Source organism: Manis pentadactyla, chromosome 6 (genome assembly GCF_030020395.1).
Source record: "Manis pentadactyla isolate mManPen7 chromosome 6, mManPen7.hap1, whole genome shotgun sequence".
NCBI lineage: Eukaryota > Metazoa > Chordata > Mammalia > Pholidota > Manidae > Manis > Manis pentadactyla.
In genome coordinates, this window is record NC_080024.1 from 22151925 (window position 1) to 22169452 (window position 17528).

Genomic DNA, 17528 nt, shown 5'->3' on the forward strand with positions numbered 1-17528 from the left:
TTAAATATAATTTTTAAGTAGTAATCCATTGTAAAACTTAAATATGGTATTAAAAGTTATATGGTATCCATTATTTAGTATGTATTAATGTGAATTAATTCTTTCCACAACCCAATATCTAAAGAAAAGTCATTATCCAAAATTTCCCAGATTGTAGAGAGTAGTGCTTAAGACACAGCTGAAGATTTTATCTTCAATGTAGCATTTCTCTTTCCTCAGCAGAAAAAAACCTCACCAACTATTTCTGGGATTCTTAAAAGGAGTAGGAGTACGATGTCTGCTCCTACTCTTTCAGCATTGATTTTCTTCACAATCTGTGATATGGTTTCTCAGAAATGCTGTTTGCAGTCCTGATAATTTCATGTTTTCAAACTTAAGCCATCCAGACTACACAGTTCAGTATTTTCAGCTCCTTTCATTTTCCTTTTCCCTTTAATTATAGAAGTCTCGATTCCCTCTTTTTGCAAACGTGGTCAAGAAAGATACTAAATGCTACTATTTGTAGAAAGAACATAAATTTGTTTTTCTCATGACGACCCATGTAAGTTCTTCAAAAATAAAAAAGCTCTGCTATAATTAAAAGATGCTAGTCATGGGCAACACTTTACTCGAAACAACTTTGAGGACCCTCCCGCGTTCCCCTGGCTTTGGTGTATGTGGCACATACCCGGGGGAGTAAAACCAAGTGCACACTCTAATTTTAAACTTGCACTGTAAAGCATTTTCAAAATAGCAATAGTTGAGCTTCATCCCAGACCTGAATTTCCTTCTCAATCCATTCCCGAGAATCCCTGCATCCTGATTCGTGTCCTGGTCTATTCCGGCCGTTTTCTGAATCTGTACCGCATAGTTTATTGCGAAGCCTGAGTGGGTGGGTCCACGCGCACACCCCGATTCCGGCCGGGACGCTGATCCCGGAGCTCGGCGTCGGGCGTCTGCATCGCCGTCCGCCTCCTTTCGCCCGGCCTCTCCGCAAATCCCAGTTGGAAAGAGAACTTCACGCGGCAGAAATGAACCTCCCCTCGCCGCTCCAATCCTTCCTTCCCAGCCAGCAGAAAACGTGAGATTTATTACGACTCGGAGGGGGGGGCGTGGGTCGGGGTCTCCGGGGACTCTCGGAAGTGGGCTACCTGGTCCCCGCGGGGGCGGGGTCCGCCGGCGCAGGGTACGGGCGCCGCGGCGGGGCGCGCGGGTGGGCGCGAGGGACTGCGCGCGTCGCGGAGCCGCGGGGCAGCACTTGTCCTGTAATCGATTGCCGAGCGCGCCGAGCGGCCCAGCGCGCAGACACGCGCACTCCCAGCCCGCGCGTGCACACACACACACATACGCACCGGCGCCCGGGCCCCGCACACACGCACACGCGCGCGCGCACGCACGCACACTGCCAGCTCCGGGGGCCCTGCCGCCCGCCGTCCTCCGCCCGCGGGCGTCTGCGCGAGCCCGGCCGGCGGGGGAGATGTGCTCGGGCTCCGGCGGATCGGTTTCTCGGGGTTTGACCAGCTGTCCCGGGCTAACCCTGCTCCTCGCTGAAGATGGAGGAAGTAAAAACAGGATTACCCTTAGCTACAGAGCCACTGCCTTAGTTTCCACCACCAACTGCAGTGCACAAACACACGTTAGGCACAGGAAAGAAAGAAAGAGAGAGGACACACTAACAGTAAACACAAACAAAAGGGTGATGGGATTATTTTACTGCATGCACTGAGGTAAATCTCCGCTTGGCTTTTGCGTGGTGAAGGACAGCTCTTGTTTTATTTGTCTTCTGATTCATAGATTATATATAAATTTGTGTATCTGATTTGCAAAGGGGGGTGTTTTCAAAGTTAAGTGTAATTGTATAGCATCTCGTTTTGCACCGATGTGATCAAATGACTTGTTGCTGTTAACCAGTAATAATAATTTATCTTTCTCTGGGAGGGAGGGATTGTCGTTATGATTAGCGTAATTATTTCTGTAAAGGACGCTCAGGGAATCGTGTTGAAGATGATATCTTCTGCCTTAATTTATCGTCCCCTCCTTGTAATCTGCCTGGGATGTTAATCGATTAATCAGTTTTTGTCCCTGTAGCTGTCATGGATTTGGACTTGTTTTGCTTTGTTTTAACTTGAATTCCAAGAAAGGTTGGGGAGCCTGGAATAAATTGCAGCTGTCTAGATAGAAGGTAATATCCAGATCCTGCTGAAATCTAAAAAAAAAAAAAAGCAAACACAAACAGCTATGACACATGTAAAAAGGCAGCAGTTAAATCACTTTGACAGGTTCTAGTATGGGCGAAGGAGATGGAATTAAGATTTAATTTTTTTTTTTTTTTTTTTGCCAAGGGCGAAAAACAGTCCTGTGAAGTAGCTGGCCTAGGCTCCTTGCTGGGCTCTGCCTGACTGTCCCTCCCCTCTTACCCCCCGCCCCCCCACCTTTTCTTTCAGTTTTCTTGTCTTAGCTTTTGGTCGATTCTTAAGGAACCGGTGGATCAAGTTTTTTCTCTTGTTAATCGCATTGCTGTAGCACTGACTGACCTCTCTCTCTCTCTCTTTTTTTTCCTCTTTCCTGAAAGTACGTGGTGCCATTCCTGAGTGACTTTTCCTACTAGACCATCCCAAAGGGACGAGGGGGAGGGGTGGGAGGAGGAGGAGGAGGAGGAGAAGGGGGGTGTTCCTTCTCTCTCATTTCTTGGTTTTGTTTATCAGCCGATCTGTTTGCTGGATTTGGGCTCGGAATGACCCACCTGTAAAGTGCTTTTCCTTCCTCCTCGCCTTGAACTCTGCAGGGGGCTTGGCTTAGAAGGGGCAAGGGAGGGAAGAGAGAAGGGGGAAACACAAAAAACTTCTTTCTTTCTCTCTCCGTTTATCTTCAGCCCGACATTGTCACCTCTTTGAGGGGTTAGAAGAAGCTGAGATCTCCCGACAGAGCTGGAAATGGTGATGAATCTTTTTTAATCAAAGGACAATTTCTTTTGTATGTACATTTCGTTTCTCTTTCTCCCTTTCTTTATCTCTTTCCTTCTCTGAGGGCTAATAGCCATTTCACTGATGGGGCAGACTTCTTTCGCTTCTCCCTGACGTTTCTTTCTTTTTAATATGTATGTGTTAAATGTGTACATTTTTAAAGAGATAAACTCATTTGTAAAATATCCGAAGAAACTGCTCCCCTTTTCAACTTTACGGATGCCTTTCTTTAAAGCCTTGTGTAATCATAATTTGAAGAATTTTGATAACAGTACAGCAGGTTGAAATTTAAGTACTTATGTAGTGACTGAGTTGGGAATTTGATCTGATTATTCCATAAAGAAAGAAAGAAAAGTTTTTTGGGGGTGGGTAGGGAGAGTGGTGGTGAAGAAGGGGAGGGGAGGGAGAAGGGAAGTGGTTTTGGAGACAAGAAGTGAAGCTGCCTGTTTTCCAGTAAGTAATGGAGAAATTCCAGGAGCCAGGGCTAAATATACTTGGCGATCAATACAGAAATGGCTCATTGTGAATAATTTAGCTGCTGGTGCAGTGAGAGTTTTGAAACTAAAGGCAAAAAGGACCAGGGCCAAAGGAAAAAAAATAAGTAAAAATCTCCTCAGGACATGTCAATTCTTTAAACTTTTTCCTTCAAAGGATACAGTTAGCTTATCGATCTTTTCATTATGTGAAATCAAAGCTAGGGGGTGTCATCTCATACAATTTACTTTTGTTTCTGAGAATTAAGTTCTTGTTTTGTGTCACTGGTGCATGAAAATAATTCCCCAAACTTTAAAAAAAAGTGATGCTCTTCCCCAGAGCAAGAAGTTTATGAAATTTTCAAAATCAGAATGTATTAAGTAGGCTTGGCATTTGTATCCAACCATGATCTGGCAGGAAATTAAGGTTACATCGAACAGGTGCTTACACATAACTTGGGGTAGGCTAAAATGTCAATACAAGTCTGGGAGTTGGGTAACTGCTGCAGAAACCTTCCAGACACACTTGGGCACTACATTTTGTTTTGTTTTCTTATGTTGTGTGTCTTCCCCCCTCCCTATTAGAACATGATGAACTAACTTGCAACAATTGTGAATAGAGCTATCTGTGTGCTAGGGAAGTCCTCAAAGTGTGGGAAGTAGTGAATGGTAAAATGCTTCAAGTCCAATTAAAAGTGGCACATTTGAGGTGTACCCTCCCTAGTTTTTCTCATTAAGCCAAGTAAACTCATATTAAGAGGGTCATTCCTTTCTTGCTACAGCCCATCTCACAGCACACTTATCTTTCCTATCCTATCTCCAGCAGGAATCAGATCATTTGCAGAAAGAGTTCAGTGACTTGCAAATGAGCACATAGAGTACACTGTAGTATGTTTCTTGGGTACAGGTTGCAGCAGAAACATGGGCTAACTGCTTGGCGCTTCAAGTAAGTTAAGCATTTAATGGAAGATACTGAAAGGAATCATTGTGTTAAGGGTATAATCTTTTGTGTTGCAGCACTGCACTTTGACTATGGAAACAGAGGCTATTGATGGCTATATAACGTGTAAGTATTCATTCCCATTAATTTGTTATTGGCAATAAAATTACGTTTGGATCACCTGTATTTTAATTTCTGAATTATAAGTGTTTATCAAGAATTCTATCCTCTCATTTTCAACCTGTTCACAATTTCACTTTTAAATAAATTTTAGGCAGTAATAGCACAGAAGTGAAATAAGAAGGAAATAGGGAAATATGCTGCTATATTAAGGATAATATTTAAGTCAGTGGTAGCTCAGCAGATAAACACTTTTGTACTTGATTTTTTTTCCACTTATTTTAGATTTAGAATAGGTCAGGTTACATGTATGCCTAGTAATATACTGTGTACTAAATATTTTCTACCCTGTAACCTAATTTTTTGGACACATAATGTTAAAAATAATTAGCCTCCTTAAGTTGATTTTTTTTTTTTTAGCCAATTCTTCTTTCAGGCATCCAGCTCTCTGAGAGCCAGTGTTTTGGAAAATGCTTATTATTAATGCTGTATATTTAATGATTCAAGTAGATGTTAAAAGAAAACTTATTTTTTTTTCAATTAAAAATACTTTAGAAGACATCAACTTATCTGATTGCCCTTATTTTACAATTAAGATATTGCAATAATAAAATTCTGTAATGTTTTATATTGTGGGCTGGTCGTGGCTTTTCATCATTTCATTCATTTACTTTATGTTGCTAAATAGTATTTCCTTAAGAGTTTCTGTGAAGGGAAAAACGTATTACACTAAAATTTCAAGGCATTGCCTGCCTCTGCATGTATGAAGCAAAGTTGATAATTAGAATTTATGTCCCAATGAACAGAGACCAAAATATTTTATTTTGTGAAAGCAGGTGACAATGAGCTTTCACCTGAAGGGGAGCACTCCAGTATGGCGATTGACCTTACCTCAAGCACACCCAATGGACAGCATGCCTCACCAAGTCACATGACAAGCAGTAAGTCTTCATTTTATGATTTTTTTTTTCCTATTTCTCTAGCGACAGACTTGAATTTGTGAGGTCTGTGAGGTGCTCTCACATTGTGGTGTAGCTGCTGCTGTAGATTTTGCTAAAGAAAGAACAACACAGATTTATTCCTATTCATCCTAGTATCATAAAACATGAGTCTGCTTACTAGTCTGAACTATCCCAACGTGGCATTTGGGAGCTGGTGCTTACCTGTATCAGGTAAGAAATGTTAGACTTTGCTGGTTATTGTTTTGACTTGCCAGGTTTATGAGTAGATGTGTTGTTGTTGGGTGAAAATAATATGGAAACACGTCACTTCGAAAGAACTCTTGACAGTGAAAAAGTGAAATAATTTTATATAGGCTTGGTACAAAGCTAATCCATCGTCGTTGAATTGCAGTGTTACTTGCTCTTTTTTTTTTTTTGAGCATGTGGAAGTTTCTTCTCCAAAGCATTGGAAGTGAAGTGTAATTGAAATTTGTGGAACTCATTTACATCCATTTCTCTAACAAAGTGAAAGTGTTTTGTTTTAGGCTGTCCAGAGAAGAACTAAAAAATTAGGAAGGATGTTTTGAACTTGCAGGAATAGACAATTTTGGCTACTATTCTTGATAAAGGGTCATTCATTGATGTAGTAAACATTGTTTTTTGTGTAATGAAAGAGCATTTTACAATGCTGTCTGTGACAGAAGACAAAATATTAAGAATATGGTTTAGTGTCTCTTAATTATAATGTTCTGTCAGTTGTTATCAAATGTAAATGCTCTATTACTCATACTCAAATGTAATTTGAAATCTTATGTTTTCCTTATACTTTTGGTATGTGTTATATTCTTATATACAGAGGACATATGACTTACATGTAAATGTAATTTAGTTTAAAAATTTTCTATTTGGGTGATATGTGAAGGAAAGGCATTTTCTTTCCTTTTTTTTAAAGTAAAGATTTAATAACTAATGAAAGCTGAATCATCTACTGAATTATGAACATATTCTTAAGTTAATTCTGATTATCTGGAGAGAACAAATTTTCCTATCCACTTCCCTCTTATAATGCTCAAAACTTGAGGTTATTATACAGACCAGCTTTGTGAGTAGTAAAGACTTCTGAATTACAAGTGAAGTATATAGAGTACTGTTGAAGACATGTTGCAATTCATTACCTTTAAGTGGTTCTAGTTATTAATGTGAAATTTTGATTGAACTGTGTGAATTCACTTATTTAAAAGTTTCTTTCTTTTTATTAATGGGAAGAACTTCTTAGGAAGGTTTTATTCTAGAAGCAGTCACTGAAATTCGTTTATCATGTAGAAAGAAAAGTTAATAGTGAGTGAATATGTATTAAATTATAGTGCTAATCTTTTATAATGGATCTTGTAACATTTTTTTTTTGCTAGTTGGCTTTTAAAGCAATAAAAGTTATACTAGTACTCTAATGTGGGCAATGCAGTTTTTACATTTTAACATTTTAATGTACTAGTTCTGTGGTAGAATAGATACTTTTATTTCTCAGATAATTTCCATTTAATTTCCTAAAGAGCAAAAATAAATTGAGGTGCAGTTTCTATTAGCTTAATAGGTAGCTATTGGCTTTAGAAACATTGAGTATATGTTAATCATGGACTTTTGACTGTCATCCCCTAGCCACCACGAGAATGTCAGCAGGAAAATGCTTGTTAACTGGCTACTTGTTTGTGAATATGATTCTACTTTTGCAAGTACTTCCTTCAGAAAGGCAGTTCACCCATTTATTTTAAGTAAACATCGTGAAGCATAGGCATGATCAATTTGAGCAAATAAATTTGAACTGTGCTTTTGACATTTGAGCTTTTCTCACCCAACCATAGTAAAACTATCTTTGGTGAAGAGTTTTGTTTTGTTTTGTTTTGTTTTTAATTTCATTTACTAGCCTGTGGCAGTTCCATGTTAGTATAGTTTTTGGCTAAGCTGCATTTGTTTACACGTTCTTTTCCAGAGTTGCAGGTTAAATATTTTGGCTCTCACTTCAGAGCTGTCTGTTGCATCCTTTATGTAGCCTCTATTTACAGTATCTAGGTTACCCACTTAGGTGTTAGATGGAGAAGATACCCATTTTTCCTTTCTGTTAGATCTAAGGGAATATCAGCATTTTAGATTGCCAAAGTAAATAGTGGTAGAGAGGGACTCTGGTCTGTTAATTAGAACAGGAGACCTAGAGTTGGTCAGTCTGATGTTTCTCTGTGACTTATAATAATTTTTTTTGTGTGTATGACTGTCAGGTAACTTATGTCCAATATCATTGGTTTTCCTAAATCCTTTTGCATGTATTGTTGACTTTATTAAGTGAAAAGAGCTTATTTATCTTCTGCATTTAAAAAATATCTTCAAATATACTTCCTGAAGAGGGCTTTTGCTTCTAAAAATAGAATTGCAGTTTTGATTGAGTACTAAGGCCACAAGTAAATATGAAAACCTTTGTGACAGAGTGGGATAGCCTCCAGTAGCAGCAAGGAGAGGACAGGGGTATGTGTATAAAAGTGAAAAAAATATTTTAACACAGTTTAGAAAAAAGTAAAATAATTAAAACCTTTGATTTTTATAAAACAACTAATATTCTGGCAGTAATGTATCAATAAGGTGCAATAGCCTACTTATTTTGGCTTTAGGAAAGTGGTCAGTTTTACTATAAGTTCCTAATTTGTTTAGGCTATTTGATGACTATTCTAAGATGAAGGCTCTCCGTACAACTTGCTGCCAGCTATTGTATAAAAAATTATGACAGCAGCTATCATTATTTGACAGTGCTAAAAGAGAGCATCGGCAACTTGGGAGACAACTAAAAATGTTATAGTACCTGCCAATTTTTGGTTTTAAAATTTAGCACGTAAGATAGTCTTCGAAAGAAGTACAAGGTATTACTGATCTTAACATTTTATAATGACTACTTCCTATGTTTTAGAAAGAATTGTTTCTTAGAGAACTTTAGACTTTTTCCTCTGGAATAAGGATCTCTTTGATTAGAAGATGGGTATTGTTGCCTGAGATCATTAGTGTACACATTGAGTGTGCTGACAATCTTCGGTGTCAGGGATGACAGAATATGCCTTGATGGCTACTGGAAATACACAGTGTTAAGTAATTTTAAAAATAGAATCTCGAAGTTAAGAATCTGAGACAGACAACTCAGACAGAACAATATAAAAATAATCCATATTGTATTTCGGTTCATCAGATGAGACTTACTCTGTGATTTCTTCTGTTTCTGTCTTAGCTCATTTCCAGTTCTCACACAGTTGCTTCAATATCAGATTGAAACTCTTCTATACCTGCTACTTGACTTTTTGACAGATTTTTAAGGTTCAAAAAATGGTAATTAATCTTATTTTTCTTATCATCTACTGGTATAATGCCAGTAAGTAAATTTTTTTTTTTTTGGGAAATGGTTAACAGTTGAAAATACAAATTTCGTTTCTATTACTTTAAAACCTTAACATGAATCAACTTCACAGTCAGTACTATTTATCAGTCACTTTGATGGCCAGGTGGCATGTATGGAATTGGAAGAAGTAGTAATTCTAGTTTTACAAGACTCTGACCAATAATCAGGTCAGGGAATCTAGTTTATTCTTTTCAGAGTGCTTCACATTCATTTTTTTCCTTAGCTAGTTTCCATTTTTAGAGCCCAGTGAAGCAGAAGTATAGGGCGATTTCCATTTTTCTTGTGTGGAAATGCAGGCTTGAAGAAATCAGTTGGACTCTTGGGTCTTTAGCAGAAGGATGAAGTTGTCAGAATTGGGACATAAAACTGTGATGTTACCTTGTGGGTCAGCTAGATCCCTTAACTCGGGTCTCTCTATAATGCCATTATCTTAGGGTGCCCGCCATGTCCAATATTGACCCATATTTTTTTAGTGACAAAAACAGGGTTGTAGAAGAGGAGGGAGTTATTATGAGGGTGGAGTGATATCAAGTAATCTTTTTAAGCAGATGCTCTAATGCGCTTTTTAAAATATAGCTTATATTATGGGCCTCACCAGCTTTCTGAGCTGTGCTCTCACCTTAGTTTGGCAGTCACCCTTGGTTGGATTTCCCTAGGACACACCCGAATCTAACACCAGATGGGCTTGATGTAAAAACTCACTGTGTTTTGAACTTAGGTTTGTGTATATACTCAACATACCTTCTGCTTAGCTTTTACTTGTTAGGAAGTTTCTTTTTTACAGTTTGATTTCATTTCTTTATACCTATCAGGGGTAAGTGTCATGACTGTGTACCAAAAGAAAAAGCAAAAGAATCTAAAGCAAATATGTATATGCAGGGAATTACTAGCAAAAATGCTATGTATTTTTCCTTGCACCTTGCTCCCTTCCTGCCATTTTTAGGCTGCTCCAAAGTGAGAATAAAGGTCTGTCTTTAAGAAAGAAAAGAGCTCACTAAACAGGTGTCATCACTATTGCCTCTATCTCTGTTTGAATCTGTCTTCCTCACTGGAAGTACATTTTTTTTACAAGGGAATGTAATTGGTTAGGTTCTACTGAGAGTCTTCCTTTAAGCCATGAGGAATTGAGGTCTCTGGGTCCCACGCTTGTCTCTCTTAACTTTGAATATTGATGTGTTTTGATCTTAGGACGTTCTGAAAGATCAATAGAGGGTCATAGTCCTAAAATAAGGTAGAATATGTAGCTTTTCTTTGCTTCTTTCCTTTATATCTCTTTATATCAAATTTATTAATCTGGTAGTATTTCCTTTTGTGAATTAATCAAGACTCAGAATACCTCTGCTTTGAAATAGGTAAGGAGTACTTAGGAATTCTTTACTTCCTAATAAATATTTAATCACCACTGGAGTGAGAGAAGGAAGGGGAACATAATTTATTGAGTGTATGTAGGATGCCCAGAAATATGCTAGATGCATCCATATTATTTCACTTGGTCTCCACAACAGCTCCATGAGGTAAGTAGCTACCCCATTTTATAATACAGAAAACTGAGGCTCACAAGTGCTAGATTGTATGTGGTTAAAATTATGGGCTTTAGAGTTGTACAGGCCTGTGTTAGAATTCCTGCTTTGCCACTAACTGGCTGTGTGACCTTAGGCTTGTTATTTCATGTCTCTGAACTCCAGTTTCTTTATCTGTAGAATGGGGGATAATAAGCAATAGCTACCTGAGTGGACTTTTGTGAGCTTTAAATCAGACAATATATGCAAAATGCTTAGCACAGTTCCTGGCACAGGCTAAGATTCAACAAATCATCACTGCTGCCGTCATTCAGAGCAATCAAGTTACTCTTTCATTGAGCCATGACTATAAGAGGTCGTTTTCAAATCTCTATTTGTTTGAAATTCAGGTTTTTTGCTCTTTGCTTTTTACCACATTGGTCCATGGAAGAGAGACAGGGATTTCTAATAATTTGAAGATTTAAAAAAATCATTCAGCTCTTAAAACTTTAAGAAAAGCCCTTTATTTAAAGCATCTATGAAGATTTTTGTTAAGAAAAAAGAGTTTGCCTGTATATTAGAAATTCTGTTTATTGAGTTTCAATGTTTCTGACTATACTTTTATGTTTTTGGTTATATGTAAAGAAAATCATCGCTTACCATGAGTACTCCAAAGACACTGGTCATTAAGAATGGAAAAAGAAAAAGTCCTCTTAACAGAGTAACATAACCATATTTAGAATTGATTCTTTCTTAGAAAAACTCTATCTAAAATTTCACCTCATTTGATCCTTCTGGTAGTACCATAAATTCTCATTTGATGATGCCTAGTCAAGTTGTAGGCCTGATTGTTGTTAATTGTACCTTTTAGAGGTAATAGTTTATGTGTCTTAAATTTGAAGTAAACTTAAAATGTAGTAATCACTTATAGGCATTTGACATGCTGCTGTTGCACTCTAAGTGGTTGATTCAGCAAATTTTCATAGGCTACCTTTTATGTGTCAGGCACTGTAAGGTGAATCCGAAGGTGAATAGTACACTGTCCTTGTCTTCCAAGAGCTCACACTCTGGTTTGAAAGACAGACATCTAAACAGGGCATTATAGTATGGTAAGCTCAGTGTTGTGATCATTATGGGAAGTGAGGTGGTGGTACTAGTTTGGGGAGGACTTCCTAGATTGAGAGGCTGTTTGAGCTGAGACTTCTTAAAGAATAGAATTTAGAAGAGAAGTGGAAAGCTTTTTCAGTAAACAATGCACCCACATTGGGAGCTGAGAAATAATGTAAGTGCTGGGAAATACAAGTAGGTTGGTATTTCTAGAGGTGTCCAGGCATTTGAGGCCAGATATGACTGTAGAGAATTAATCAAGGCAAGAACATGGAATATGTTGTGTAAGAGGAAACTTGAATTTCATTTTCAAGGGAGCCAAGGGTTTTAACAAAGTGGAAGACTTCAGGCTTCTGATGGACATGTATCGTTATACTGGCTGTAATGTGGGGAAAAAAGATTGTGGATGAGGACCAGTCAAGAGGCAGGGGCATTTCTAATAGGCTGTTACAATGACTGAGTGAAAAAGTTGTGACAGCTTGTAAAAAAGAAGAGAATTTGGAAATACTAGCTTTGAGTGGACAGGACTTGGATAGTAGTGTTAAGGAGAGGAGGAAATTCATGATGATGATCCCTAGATTATTGGATAAATGGCAGTAGGTTGCATCAAGGAAAATAGCAAGTACTGGGGCGAAGGCTTCTGGGAAAAGATTTAGTCTCATTTAATTCTGGATACAGGGAGTTTGAAGTACCTGTAGGATTTGGGAGAGGATAGAAATCAGGCATATGCACAGATTAGACTGAAGTATAAATTTTCCTAATTAGTGAAATCTAGTATGTAGCAGTGGTTTGGTTACTTTGCTCCTGTATTACTTTAGCAATAGTTTAGTGTTTCTAAAAAATTCTCTAAGTAATTCACAGCATTTGATCAGTGACCTTATTTCCCCAATTGCCCCATTAAGTCAAAATTCTATGTTGAAATGTATGAGCACAGGTCTTAATGAATTCCCTTTGCTTAATGGAGGCTTCTTATGCTAGTCTCAGGAGTTGAATTAGTTTTTGTGATTGACTCACTGATTTTTAAACAAAATGTGCCAACCCTCTCTTTAAATTCTGTGGTATATTTAATATCATAACTTTTATGGTTAGATGTTTTTAAAAGTCATAGGCTAATATATACCATATATTCTAATGCCTTTGCTATATGATTTGTCTTTACTCTGTAACCTATTTCTTACTAAATATATAATTTAAAATACATGAGGAATGGTTTCTTAGCTTCACACTGGAAAATTCTGCCACATTAATAGCCAAGTAATTTAATACTTTTATCTAGAGCCTTTTGAAAACTTTAAGATAAATATATATGCATAATATATATTAATTGAAAATTATTTCAAATATACTTAATTACTTAAACAGTTTATAATATTGTACCTGTTTGGGTAATATTACCTAGAGGAAAAAAGTTAGATATAGAAAACATCTTTTTATTTATTGCCTCAAAATATCTGTTATAGAACTCCGTCTTAAAAATATAACCTCTGATTACCCAAGACATCATGGAATTCCAAATGATGTTAATAGCGGAAGTATTTCATCTGAGATTTCCTGTACGTAGAGATTCAGAACTCTCTAGAGAGATATTTTTCATCTTTTGATCATTGATCCAGCAAACATTTATTAAGCACTTACTTTGTGTGATACACTGCTGATGCTGGGCACAAAAAATATTACAGTTTTTTGTAGACAAGGATGTTATCATTCATGGTCTAAATGAATTCATATTTTATCTGAGATATTAATAATCCTATCACGTTTATAAGCGAATAAGTGTGATGTGCATACCATGATTTATATCTGTTGTAAGTGAGTGAATTTCTTCTCACCTTTTCCTGGCGAGTTCTTCTAAAGTGTATAAATTTGAAGATAGATAATGAAACAGAGATGAAAAATGTAACCAGCTTCTAAGATAGGTTCCCACTGGATAACATTTCCCCTAGAAACTTTTTATGATGCAGGATTTGGCCGTAGGCTTTGCAGGTCATGAAACTTGATTGGCAGCTCAATTAGAGTGGATCTGTATCTTGGGGTTGATGTACGTTTAGCAAGTTTACAAAATTCTTATTTAAAATCAGAATGGCAATTTATATCTATGCTTTTACTAAAAATAAAACAAAACAAACAAAAAACTCCCAACCAACTAACATAGGATCTGGATCACTCCAGTTGATTTGACCAGATCATTTTGTTCTTGTGAACTGACCTGTGTGGATAATCAGTGAATGTCATTTGGTGAGCAAGGAATCTGAACAAAGGGAATTAGTTATATAATCCAAATGTTTAAGAGAGCCTAACATACTCGACATCACAGCAGAGACAGCATTGCCATTTGGATCATTATGGTTGAAGTCCTTTGTCCAATTCCTTCTCCCTTAATGGACATAGATTTGGGTTCCATAGACACAGGCTCAGGCAAAATACCTCTGAGAGTCATTTTTTTCCCTTCAGCTTCCTTAGCTAAATCTCCCAGATTCAGTCTTTAATTTATATTAATACATATAATCAGGTTACAAACAATTCTTGATAGCCTAGAAGCATTCATTTTCTCTAATGTAATTTAACATTTCTGCTTTAGATTTGTTAAACGTTGATTTTATAGCTTAACTGTAAAAGTAGTCTTATTATGCCTATAAAGAATAACCCAACTATTATAACCATAAATTCAAACGTCTATTCACAGAAATGTTGACGGGTGATGTGGTCAACAGTTTAAGAGGTCTTAATATCTATTTTAGATGAAGATGGAAAGTAAGACTGCCACCTAAGAAAGACACCTTAATATAGCTGGCAATCTAGAAGAGCTTCTTGTTTGCAGGTCACAGGAACAAACATTACACCAGCTTCATGAAATCATTGAAATAGTCTGCCCACAGCAAATGAGATTTTATAGAAAATTATAGTATTTTAGATTAGTTAATAGGGAAGGCCGTCTCAATTACTGAGTGTGAATTTATGAATATGTTTCAAAGCTTTATTTGAGGCCACACATTGAGATGAAGCTAATAGGAGATTTTCCAGATGTTAATCTCTGATGATAATGATCATGCCTTATCTGTCTCTTCATCCCCAGTATATAATACCATACTGGGACATTGTGGAAGCCAGTAATTATTTGTTGAATTAAGGAACTACTTATGATTAGCATATTGCATATGTGTATTTAAATAATGTGCTTCTGACCTATTTGGGGAAATTTGTGGAAACTTGGTTTCTTAGATACTGGAATAATTCTGAAATAATAATTTACTAGTGATTTTCTCTGTTTAGGTATGTTTTAATTTTAATGATATCTCACTTAAAAAAGGATTTTGTACTCTTGAGATCAGCCTCAAAAAGATGATTTCTAAGGTTCTATACAGTCATGTTCAGTGGAATCAAGTTAATGTAAATTGTTTCCATGAATATTTTATAGTCATCATCATCATCTTCATTGTTAATATCTTTATATAGCACATTTAGAGTTTACAGATCGAACTCTACATGCTGTTAAGATTTTAAAATCAGTTCTCTATCACTTATTAAAACTTCTTTTAATACCATGTACAAAATTGAATGCTTTAATTAACTTTTCTTATGCACTCTAGATATTTTGAGGAGCATATAATTAATCAGTGTAAAGTCACGTTCTAATAAATTAACATTCTGGGTGTCTACACCTTTGACATTTTTGTCATTGCTCTCTTATTATCATGGAAGCTGTAGTTCTCCTTACACCTGACTATGTCAACTCTACCTACTTCTTACTAAGAAGACATCAATATGCAGGGCTGGTCATTTTTTGAAGTGCTAGGGTACTACATTGCTCTGTTTGCATCGAATTTACTTTAATAATTTCTGGTTGAGTTCTAAAGAAGCATCATATCTTCTATAACTTACTTATAAAACATCTTTTATGGTCATTTTCATAAAAAGCGTTTTTTGTTATTGTTGTTTAAAACATAAACATTTTAACATAGTATTTACATATGGAAATGTAGTTCTTTTATAAGACAAGTGTTTTAGTCAGACGTACATTATTTATTATCCAGATAGTCTGACATAGATGTTTTATTTGCAATACATTTGTTACTTTTTAACTGAAAAGTAGTGTTTTCATAACTTTTAGGACTGAGGATGTATATGTGTTTAATTTCTGATTCAAATAGGCCCATTTATTTCTATTAGAAGTGATTGCTTAGTTCACCCATCTATCACAACTGGAAAATTGGGCTGTTAAAGAATTTCTACATATTGACAACAGGTAAGTAGGACATAATCATTTTTAGGTATTATTTTAAAATTATAAACACTTTGAAAACACTGATTCTATTATATTTTAGAATATAAAATGAATTCTAGTATATTGCTGAACATTTGCAAAATAGTTGAAAGCAGTAGTAGATTTTTGTTTGGACATAATCGAGAACTAGAAAAAGAAATGTGAGATATTTTCTGTGAATCTGCTGTTTTTAAACTCAAAATATGAATTACACACCACCATCTGTCTGAACTATGACAACAAATTAATGACCTAATGACAGTTTTTGGATTCAGTTTTTTGAAACAAAAACAAACAAGAAAGAAACGCCTTCCTGCCAATCAACAAAATGCAATTTAAAAAAATATTTTTAATGTAAATTATTATTAATAGTAAGGCTGTTAGCATAAGAATTTTTTGATAAATTGAGTAGTTTTATTTGGTCCCACAATTTGAGTATCATAGCTGTAACAAATTTGAAGAGGGACAATTTTTTCAGCTACCAGAAATGCTGTAGCTGACTAAACAATTGCTTTCATACAATTGTATGTTTAAGAAAATGCCATTTGTAGTTTAAAAGTGTATGCGTGTGTGTGAGTGTGTGTCAATACAGAGAATAAGTAAGGACAAGAAGGGAACATCAAATTATCAAACTATTGATAGAGTTCATTTTGAGGTATGTGAAGGTAAAAAGGGTGTTTATTGTTTATCCTAAAAAGTTCTGCATTATTTGGGTCTTTTACAAATAATCTTTTCCTTGTGTAATTAAAAAAAACACTAATTCAGTTAACCTTATTCTAAAAGATATGTAGTCTGGAGCTATTCTGTAAGAGGGCTAATGACAGCTCTGATCACGTAAGTTTAACCTTGAAATTTCAGTGATGTTATACAGTCACGAAAGGCTACAGCACCGCCCTGATGATGAGTACTGTGACATTAGGGGTATTCATGTAGGTAACTGCTGCTGTCTATAGACTTACTGAGTATTATTTTGGATTTTGTCTGAATATAAGGTATAGTACCTCCTGTTTTCCAAAAGTTTGCAATTGTGCCACTGTGCTTTTAGGAAGGATCTACATTAGTACTTGTTTTTCCTAAGCAAAAGAAATCAGAAGAGGATTTTTACTTTTACAAAAAAGCCATGACTATATGAATGTAGGTCTTTTGTAAAAGTGAAGTGGGTAACTTGAACTTTCCAAGTAGGGTATCCTCTTCACTTTATGCTCGGTGAGTTTACAAAAGGCTTCATTAGGGATGCTGTACTTTCAGATAGCAAGCAAAACCTGCATTTTAAAGCTGCTGTAATACAGTGGAATTTCCAAATAAACTTAAATACTCTGAATTTTTATAGGAGTGATAGAAATGCTGTAAAGCAAATAATGTACATATAAGTGTACTTCTGAGAGTGGTGAGCAGGCACTGTAGTGTTATGCCAAAAGGAGTCGGAGGACAGTGAATTAAAATTTGGTTTTCTGTTTTACCTTGTATATGATAATCAAGTTTATTTTTAAAAAAGAAGCCTTAGTATCTTTTCATGTTCTATTTAAAGCTCCATTGAGTGTTGCTAATTTTTTTACGTTAAAACTTCTAAAGATACACTGTTTTTAGCAAGACAACTGTAGTATTTTTTAGTATGTTGCTAATGGAGTAGGACCTGTGAACCTGTGAAAACAACCTAAGCCATACGGAAGGAAAGAGTAGAGGTGCTGAAGTATAGAGAACACAGAAGGGAGCTAGCCCGAGAAGAAAAGGAAAAATAAAAAAGGTGAACCCAGAAGTGAGGGACAAGCTGCAGGTTCCACTAGAATTAATTAGATTTACTAGAGAGGTGAATAG

General features: G+C 36.2%; 1 protein-coding gene across 19 annotated transcripts in view; it reads left to right on the forward strand.

Moving 5' to 3' along the window:
- The first annotated feature begins 921 nt into the window (after positions 1-921).
- IKZF2 (IKAROS family zinc finger 2) overlaps positions 922-17528 on the forward strand; it is a 149332-nt gene continuing 132725 nt past the window's right edge. The window contains exons 1-4 of one of the 19 annotated variants that reach the window (XM_036926850.2): positions 922-1060; positions 2852-2952; positions 4433-4481; positions 5309-5416. In XM_036926850.2, the coding sequence (XP_036782745.1) occupies positions 4448-4481; positions 5309-5416 (142 nt within the window). In that variant the 5' untranslated portion in view covers positions 922-1060; positions 2852-2952; positions 4433-4447. The other 18 variants (XM_036926855.2, XM_036926845.2, XM_057503582.1 and 15 more) reach the window with 18 other exon arrangements.